Source organism: Halyomorpha halys, unplaced genomic scaffold, assembly GCF_000696795.3.
Source record: "Halyomorpha halys isolate HHAL.00 unplaced genomic scaffold, Hhal_1.1 Scaffold1348.1, whole genome shotgun sequence".
Lineage (NCBI taxonomy): Eukaryota > Metazoa > Arthropoda > Insecta > Hemiptera > Pentatomidae > Halyomorpha > Halyomorpha halys.
The window spans coordinates 268,679-278,530 of record NW_027115660.1 but is presented as its reverse complement, the minus strand read 5'-3'; the positions used below and the strand labels follow the sequence as shown (position 1 = coordinate 278,530).

General features: G+C 29.9%; 1 protein-coding gene across 1 annotated transcript; it reads left to right on the top strand.

Annotated features, from left to right (window-relative positions):
* Positions 1–1,264: 1,264 nt before the first annotated feature.
* RpL27 (ribosomal protein L27) lies at positions 1,265–6,759 on the top strand. Its single transcript, XM_014434341.3, has 4 exons — positions 1,265–1,370; positions 1,688–1,914; positions 3,109–3,251; positions 6,669–6,759. The coding sequence occupies exons 2-4, from the start codon at positions 1,696–1,698 to the stop codon at positions 6,715–6,717; spliced, it is 411 nt and encodes a 136-aa protein (XP_014289827.1). The 5' UTR covers positions 1,265–1,370; positions 1,688–1,695; the 3' UTR covers positions 6,718–6,759.
* Positions 6,760–9,852: the final 3,093 nt, after the last annotated feature.

The following is a 9,852-nucleotide window of genomic DNA, read 5'->3' as shown; positions in this document are numbered from 1 at the left end:
ATTTATAATTAATCTGGCGTTATTATATCAAAGTTTGATCGTAGATGATATCGTCGGGTTGGAAGTAAAAGTGACGTCTTTTCAAGATGATGACTTTTGTTCTTCCTGTGCCTGAACAAAATGTATGCTTCAGAACTGACAAAAGTTCCAATAATTAATATTATACATGGTCTAACATTTTTTTTCTTTTCTTTAATGTCACTTCAATGGTATTAGCGAGAATGTTCTTACTATATCATTCGGATACATTTTATCATCTCCAGGTATTTATTGGAATCGAGTTTTCAATTTTAAGATCGTTTCTTTCGTTCTGGTATTTTAAGCGTTTGGACAGGCATGAAAGATTTAGAGATGTATTCTGAAAGGCTTACCATGAAGGTGATGGTCCCACCTAATCTGAAAGGATCCCAATATTAGATTACTACCATTCTATTTTATTGATTGTATGAAGATAGTCCGGGTGGTGGTCAATGAAGGTGTCAAAATAGTAAAAGAAAACTGTTTATTGCTAATCGTTTCGCCCCACATTGCAGGGCTTTACCAGGGATGTATGATTATAGTACAAAGGACAACTGATCTCAGATAGCCCTGACGAAACCCTGCAAAATGGGGCGAAACGTTGGTTAACAATAAATAGTTTTTTTATTATTGTGATACCTTTATTCACCGCCACCCGGACTATCTACCTACAATCTACTTCATACGGTCAAGTATCGTCTCCCAATATATATTCTTTCAGTTTCGAAAATATGAAAAATGTTCATTAAACTATCAAAGACTGTTTCACTGCAGGAAAGGAGCGATGCTATGGGCCCCCCTACATTCCTAAAAGTTTAATTGGTGATATATAATTAAATAATTCGTTTTCTTACAATCAGACATAGCAGACTTGCTACCGATTGTAATTTTAGTAACCCTTAGGCGTGATAAAATTTATTGATAATGTTTTGACAAAGTTTGCCGACTTCTTGCTGAGTTCTAATAAAAATCACAGTTTTAAATAATAATTACAGGAAAATATAGAAATAATATAAACTAATTTAAGTATAAAGAAATTCAATTCATAGATATATTGTAGTATAGATTAAGGTAAAAAATATATTGATAAGATTGTTGGCCCCTCTTAGTTTTCCATTTTAAATATTGAAAAATTATTTGAATGATAGATATTGTAAATATTACTAAAGAAAATATTCCTTGAAATTTTCTTCATTAGTGGAATTAATGAAATCATGATTATTGAAAACCATCTAAGGATGAATTGTATTTCAGAAATATTGTTGGTAACAGTGGCAACAACAACGTGGGTTTCTTTGAGGTTCCTCACGATTCGTCGGTGCGTCGGATTAACATTTTCATCCGAATTCATCGTAAGTTACTCTGAATTTCAATAAGTGTAATTGTGATCATTAGTAAAAAGAATAATTAACTGACATGTTTGTGTATATTAGTAAAAATTTCTCATACATATATATTTAAGTTGTTTAACCTTCCACTCGACATGCATTTTGATGAAAAAAAATAGCTTTAATAGTTTATTAATTTTGTTTACAATACATTAATTTGTTATATATAGAAATAATTTATTCTTCGAAAATTATTTTCAATCCCCACAACTTGACTTATTTTAATTTTATCTGTGTGATGTACTAACAAATAGTATAATGACTATGATCATTTGTTTTAGAATCCAAAATGGGGAAGATTATGAAAGCTGGTAAGGTGGTGTTGGTGCTGAGTGGTAGATATGCTGGAAGAAAAGCCATAGTGCTGAAAACTTGTGATGAAGGAACACAAGAGAAGGCATATGGGCATGCAATTGTTGCTGGCATTGATCGTTATCCCCGTAAAGTCCATAAGAGGATGAGTAAAACAAAGATCCATAAGAGGTCTAAGATCAAGCCTTTTTTGAAGGTAATTATTCAATATTTATTGTATAAGTGATAGGTGTATGATTTATTGATGATTTCCACTGTCGGTAGTGGCATGCAAAATTCTGCTGATTATTCATTTTGTGGTGGAAAATTTAGACATTAGCAGCTGGTGTTTCTTCTGTATAGTTTACTTTAATGAGCTTCATCTTCTATCCTGTTTTACTTAGTATACTTGCATACTTTTACTGTATACCCTACCCTATTTTTATAAATATATCCTTTTCGAGAGAATATTGTGAGTTCTTGCAGAATTTATCTTTTGTGTTTATTTAATATTGGATGTTCAGTTGTTTTATATATCATATTTAGGAAAACTTAATGTAATTACTCAGTATGTTAAATTGTAACAGTTATTAGATGTTTTTTTAAAAGGGATAATGTTTTGGATGAATCTATGTAGTTGAATTTCTGATTGATTTGTTTGGTTTATACATGTGTTTGTATTATACATTACTGGAAAAGTATCCAACTTCACAGAAATTATACTATAATAAATCCTAGTGATTATGCCATCTCTTTATTGTAATTCCGTGTTAACCTTATAGTTCTGGTTAAATGTAGTCTATAATTAGGTAAAAGGTGTTAATAGATTACATAGCATTTGATTTAATCTGTAAGTAGGAATAAACAAATATGATGTAGTTCAGGCTGAACAGTTCTGATGTACTCTGCAGCTTTCTCATGAATATGGCACAGAAAATTTAACTTTATTTTTTATTTGCTCTATATTGAATAACTTCTAATGTTTGTTAAGCATAATTTTTCGTTTTTCTCATGGTTTGTGTTAGTATATTTATGTTTGTCATTTATTAGTTTAGTATCCATACTTAATTACCTAAAAACTAAGATATATTATTTTAACTCAAATTATTTTATTTTTTAATATCAAAAAGTGTTAATTCATGTGTTATAATTGTCTATGGAAGCTTATTTAGCTTTTATTAAATATGCTGGTGTGGTTGAACAGTATTTTTTTCTCAAATTTCGTCAGAAAATTATTGTTCCTTGTTATCTCATATAATTTAGCCGGGTGTGATCCATCTTAGCTTGTAAAGCTGACTCTTAAATAGATGGTCATGGACAAAGATTGTCTTAATTTTGCTTAAATTGGTGATAAATTTTATTATTATTTTTGTATGGAGTCATCTTTAGTATTTAATTAATTATGTTATAGGTTATGAATTACAACCACCTTATGCCCACTCGTTACACAGTATCCGAGATCGCTCCTGACCAAAAGGTGGTTACAAAAGATTTGAAGGATCCAATGAAGAAGAAGAAAATCCGTTTCCAAGTCAGGGTTAAGTTTGAAGAAAGGTAAACATTTTTAGTTTGAATTATATTTCTTAAACAACAAAAACTCTTAAATAAATTGTTTCCTTTAACAGAAATTGTCCAGATTCCAATATATTTAACATGATGACTTGGTTTCTGATGTTTCTTAAAAGCCATTCACCAATTAATGTATGTACATATACATATTTATAAAAAATTATGGATTATATTTTGAAATCTCAAGTGAAAATATGGCTGTTAACTAATCCTTCTCAAGCTTATTTCAAGGAATAAGACATGCTGACCTGTTGGTGATTATAGTGCCAAAAATTTTCAAATTAAAGTGCCCCCATGTTTTCCAGTTAATTTATGTAATGAAAAGAGAAAAAGTGAAGTTTCTGTGCTTGAAACAAAAAATCATTATTAGGGTAATTTTTTTTCTTAGAAGTGAAATGTAAGTGGTTAGTAATTATCTTTGCAATAATCATTGACTTAAACCAGACCATTTTATACAGCAAGGAACAAATATGATTCCGTATCTGTCTATAATGAAATCTATATTATGAATAGAACACCTACTTTACCTAAAGTTGGAAAGTTTGAGATTAGTGTAAGTGGTATTATTTAAGTTATCAACTTCCATCCACTGCTTTCTCTTATCTTGTAATTTCCTGAAAACATATATTACAAAAATGGTCCATCTCGTTGAGTTTATTCTCAAATTGAAATGACTAATAATTAACCTTAAGATATTGGTAATGATATAATCCATAGAATAATAGAAAGGGAGCTCTGTTAACCTGTGTAATTAGCAGAAATCTTTATTTTTGGTGTTATGAGATTCAACATATTTTTTGTATCAACTTTACATCTAAATCCAGATTCTGTATTTGAAAAAATTACATTGAACAGTAAGGGCTTTATATTTATTAATACCCAGTTTACGAGGCCTATCAATTTGTCAAATCTCAAACTTTAACTTGAAATACCCAAAATAACCGTAACTGATTAACATCAATTTTAACCATTCTGCATTGTATATTAATCATTTAATTATACACAAAATTATTTTTTCCTAAACTTTCTACTTTTTGAAATTTGTTTGTTGTATGGCTATCTTTGTGAAACCCATATAATTGACGGGATAGCTGATTTAGTAAACAATAGTTATATGTCAGCTTCATTTTAAAATTATTCCTCCAAGAATAAATATAAGAGTGAAAGAAAAGTCTCTAGTAAGATGCTTCCAAATTATTAACTCAATCTCGCCTCGATGATTTAAACTCAAGAGGATTGTATGGCCTGATTTTTATCTTTTATTTTCCAACAAAATCCCTGTTGCATATTTCTGAAGAAACAAGAGACGATTCATGATAATTTAACAGTTTATTTAAAGGTGAAGACTAATATTATTTAATTTAGACTTAATTAGAATAAATTGATTTTTTTAAAAAAAGAAAATTGGTATTTTTTTTACCCATCAATTTTACGGGTGCTCGTAGAAATATGTTTTTAAGAAACACCTGTAAAGCAAGTGTTAAAATACAAAAGAAAACTTTAAATTCACTTTTTTTTACATAAGGAGTACTCCATGGAAATAGGCAGATTTTAAGTTTGTAAGTTCGATAGTTATAGTTTCATGGAGCTATATTTGATGAGGGGGGATGGGGCCATTCTTGCAATCAGGCCTGTTTAAATTTTAAGCAAGCTGTGCCTTCTAGTTCTGTGTCTATTCAACTCCTTTGGCTCTCTCCTATTTAACTCGATGTGTTCCTTTGGTTGTGTAGTCCGCTCTGGAAGTGGGTCCACTGGAGCTTCTTCTAGACAGTAATATTGTGTTATAGAAAAAGACTTGATGCGGGTAGGGAGAAAAAACTCTTCCTCAAGGTCGCATTCTTGTATTTTGAGATATACTATAATCATGTCAATTTTGGATATTACTATTTGTTAAGTGTTAGAAACATTTTAAATGTTATTTTGTTTCAAATTATACTGTTGAACTATTAGATTTTAAATGAAATCCCAAACATCCTATCAGAAGAGGTCTTAAAAAGCAATGTTATATTGTAACCAATTGTCTGATTAGTGATTTCCACTATTAACAATAAAAAAACAGTAAAAACCAAGTACATGTTTTTTTCTTCAGGTTTCCATTTTTTGTGGACGTTGGTATATTGATTTTGTTTTTCGTTTCATTTAATTCTAATAGAGTATATTGTGGTAACATAATGTATGTAAAAAAATATACATATTTTTAAAGTATATTTATTCATGTTTACTATAAGACTAATTATAGTTAATTTAGTTTGAGTCCAAATGTAGATTATATTTAAATGGTCATTCTGCACCATAGTTCAAAGACAAATTACATCTCAGTGTTAATTTGTAACAAAGTGGTGCTAAATAGATCTGTTTGAATTATTTAAATTTTTTCTACTCGATGGATTGATTTCATATTTCAGACAAACATTAAATTGTTTATTACCTTTCCTTTTTGTTATATTTTATCACATACTAGTTGTTAGTCTTTTACCTTAAATATATTTTTGATTTATGCTTCCCTCTCCCAGTTTTGAAATTAGTAAAGCTTTAAGCGTAAATGTTTTTTACTTATAACATAGAAATAGCCAATACTGAAAATTAGGCAAAATGTGTTAACAAGAAATCAAAAATTACTCTTCATGTGGAAAGTGGTTTCAACTAAGAGTTTCAAAGGCAGGAGCCTATGCATAGAGATACTAAAATTACCATGGATATGACCCTTATTATTGAATGGACCATTGACAAATAAATATTGTATCCATAGCAATTTTAGCTATTAGTTTCATAGTTGCCCAACTCTGCCTATGGACAAGTATATTACGATTCTATTTAGAGACTTCCTGTAGTATTAGTTGCCAGTCAACATACAGAAACAAGGCAGTATTTAGTCCTATTCCACTCGGTTTTTTTTTATCTCTAGCTTCATATTTTTATAATAATGGATGTGAAGAGAGGTCATCACACTTAACCTTCTGACATGGCTGTCATACCCAACGCCTATGTGGATCTTGAACTAACTCATTAATCCAGTTTTCTTTTTGTTCCTGATCTGGAGACCATACAGTAACAAGATGGAGAAAAACACACACGAGGTTATCTTAAATATATTGGCACAAGGCCTCTGAGTTATAATTGTCAGGAACTTTCAAAGTTATATAATACAAACTATCTAAGAATATAATATTTAATATCATCTTTTGTAGTTATATTTACCTTGTAATATTGGTACCATCGACTCAGTGTCCTTGGAGTAGTTTTTTTTTTCTTTCAGTACCGCTAGACTTTTTTTTTTTTGTCCAGGTCCGTCCTTTTTGCACTCATAGATTAATTATTCTGTTGTTTAAAAGACAATTTTTCCTATTTAATAAACTATTTTAATTCTAAATAAAGATTGCTAATCATAACTTTCTTTTTCAGGTACAAGCAAGGCAAAAGCAAGTGGTTTTTCGAAAAATTAAGGTTTTAATTGCTTGTTTTTTATTTCTTAATAATATATAAATTTTAAAAACTTATTTTTTTTATTAACCTAATTCCTATAGATTTAGTTATATTTATGAAAATTGGAACTGCTAGATTTACAACATTTGCTTAATTTATGACTATTGTAGCATTTAATTTTGAATTACTTTGTTTCTCTCTTTTAATTACAATTAACATTAAAATACACCATCTTAACTAGAATTGTAATAGTTTTTAAACTTTCTAAGTATTTATTTTGGAGTGAAGTATCATGTTAAAGTTAGAAAAAACAACTAAAGATCAAGCCAAGCATCTGTATCAAATGCATTGTTTAGGGACCAAGAAATTGTTTATTATTATTTTATTGAGGGTCAGTATACCCTTCTTCACCATGATATATCCTGATCCTCTTTTGCTTTTAGAAACACTGTGGTTCATAGATCCCTTACGAATAGTATTAATTCTTACTTAGCGCATCCTGTCTTAGATGTTTAAACTAGTAATGTCTTCAGGTTAAAGTAATCTCGGTTCTAGGGCACAGAATGTGCTTAGCCTTATCTTTACCCTTTAGATCTGTGGGTCCCAACTTTTTTTTTTTTTTTTTTAGTTAAATTATAAATTAAGTAGGTGAAAGGTGGAACCTTGCCTTATCATTTTATACAAAGAGGTATAAAATGCCATTTTTTCAGCAAGAGCTTGGATACCTAGACAAAACTAGTGCAAATTTGGAGAAAATCTGAAATGGTAAGGTTTGAAACTGCATTGAGTTTATGTGGAATGGTTCATTCCTAAATTATTTCTGGGAACCATTGCTCTAGACCAGTAGCTCCGAATTTTGTTACAATTTATTATTCGAGCATTTTATTATCTCTCTTGATTGGGTTGACTGAAAGGTTCTAACAGTCCTATATACAATAGTAGTGACTCAAACTGTTAACAATGTGGAAGATCTCGTTTTTGTACATAAAAAATTAATATAGGAAATATACAGTATATTCCCTGTATTAACTTTGCAGACCCATCAATATTTAGGAATTTATTTCCTGGTTGAATAAGTCCCATTCCCCAAGAGAATGACTCAGAGTAGTGGGAGCACTGCTATCCTATTGTTTTAGCATGTTACCTCAGCTTGTCACAATAAATTCTAGATGAAAATGACTTAATGGTAATGGAAAGATGAACAGGCCCTTTTTTTTAAAAAATAGTTTTTTCTTTGGAATACTCTTAACAGGATGGGCACTAATGGGTTATTTAACATTGTTTCTGAGCCATTCTGTTTATTAAGGCATCTCTTGTCATATTATGTTTCAATTTTTCCCTTGTTCACAACTACATAAGTTTATATCCCCTAACTATTTTCTTTAGAATATCAATTAAAATAAATGAGGTGAAGAACACAAATAAGTAAAAACGTATTTATTAGTGCCCTTGATGATTAGGCACAAATAAATGAGTTTACTTATTCGTCTTCTTCACTGATCGCACAACTAACCATCTCATTTATATACATCCATTGTGAACTATTAACTCTTCACTATTAGTAGTGTTCATAAACTAACCCTACTAATTTGAATCATGGATAAGAATATTTTTCTTTTTGCCTTCATCCACCCACTGCTATTTTATTTTATTGGTAGATCAAGAAATTTTAGGTGGTACTAGAGTATGCACTATTATACTATAATAATAGCTTGTATAAAAAATATGAGGTGGTACATGGAGATCATGGGTTTACAAGAAATTTACAGACTTAACGTGGGGCGAAATGTTGGCTCAATAAAATAGTATAATTATCTACTATTTGAATTTTATTGACGGCACCTGGGCCATATTCCATTTAACAGACTAATATACGAACTTCCTGGGTAATAGTCCATCTTATGAATAGAAATAAGAAACGAGATAATAATAGACTATATCTACAATAAATATTTCTGCCTATAGTAATGTGGCTCAAATTTGTTTATTCTTTTGTATTTGGCTTCCCTTCAAAATTTCACTATAAGGTGATTTTAGGTGTTTCTCATCAATTTTTAGGAAGCACTGGAAGGAATTTCAGATTGACCACCTCATTTTTTTCCTTTTATAATATTATTACAAGTACTTCATGTCAAATACAAACGATATCTGTAATTTTGTATTCTTTTATTCAGTTGTTTCCGATAGTCATAAAGGCTCCTGGCCTTCTGATTTTTTGTATACATTATTTTTATATATTTTATTTTATACTAGATCGGCCTGGTGGGCCTACATGGTTGATATAACCGTTTTATTATATATATATTTTTTTAACAGTTGATTATGGGGGGGTATAGTCTCATACAAAAGACACCCCTAACTATAAACAATGTTATTATTAAAAGAAAAATAAAAATAAGAAAAAATAAATAGATAAGAATAATGCTTCTTAATAAAAGAGGAAAGTAAAATTAATAACAAAAAATAATGATATTGGTACACTTAAATAAAACAAACAATTGCCCTCTAATAGTAAAAAGAAACAAGTTAATTTGAAAAAGGGACGAGAGAAGGAAATAGAAAAATAATAATAATGAATAAATAAAATGAGTAATAATAAAAAGTAAAATAAAGGTAGTGTGACTATGAATTAATTTTATATTTATTAAAATTTATAAAAGAATGTTCTGTAGCAGTCTAGGCTTCAGTCTTCGGGTTGAGTTTGAGTTTCCCAGGTTATAGGACACTGATCCTTTAACTGTCGGCAACTGGGAGTGGAACTTCATGAACTGTTTTTTGATGTAATCCTCTATAATTTTTATACAGGACGTAAGTTTTTTGTAGCGAACATTGAGTATAGAGAAAAGAAAAAATAGACTCCTTAATAAAAAGGTAATCCGACTTTTTTCATAGAAAAAACTTGACTTCCCGATCTAATAACTTGTTAGTTCAGTTAAGGTTGCGATTGGTCTCAATCTTCAAGGTAGTCAATTTTCCATGAGTACCAAAATTCACAATATCCAGTTTGGCATAGGGAAGCGGTGATTCCATCGTCCGAATATTGTTCCATAATTAGCCATTAGTCCTCCAGGTTTATTTTACACTTACATAATACCCTAATATCACTTCTCCTTGCAAGCAGTCCCAAAAAAAGTACATATTTATAGGTGTCAGCTCCACCAGT

Bases quoted from the DNA above. Each gene is read 5' to 3' on its own strand.
- RpL27 (XM_014434341.3), top strand. From the start codon at position 1,696: ATGGGGAAGATTATGAAAGCTGGTAAGGTGGTGTTGGTGCTGAGTGGT. The intron at 1,915-3,108 runs GTAATTATTCAA...ATTATGTTATAG, and splicing joins AGATCAAGCCTTTTTTGAAG to GTTATGAATTACAACCACCT. The intron at 3,252-6,668 runs GTAAACATTTTT...TTTCTTTTTCAG, and splicing joins AGGGTTAAGTTTGAAGAAAG to GTACAAGCAAGGCAAAAGCA.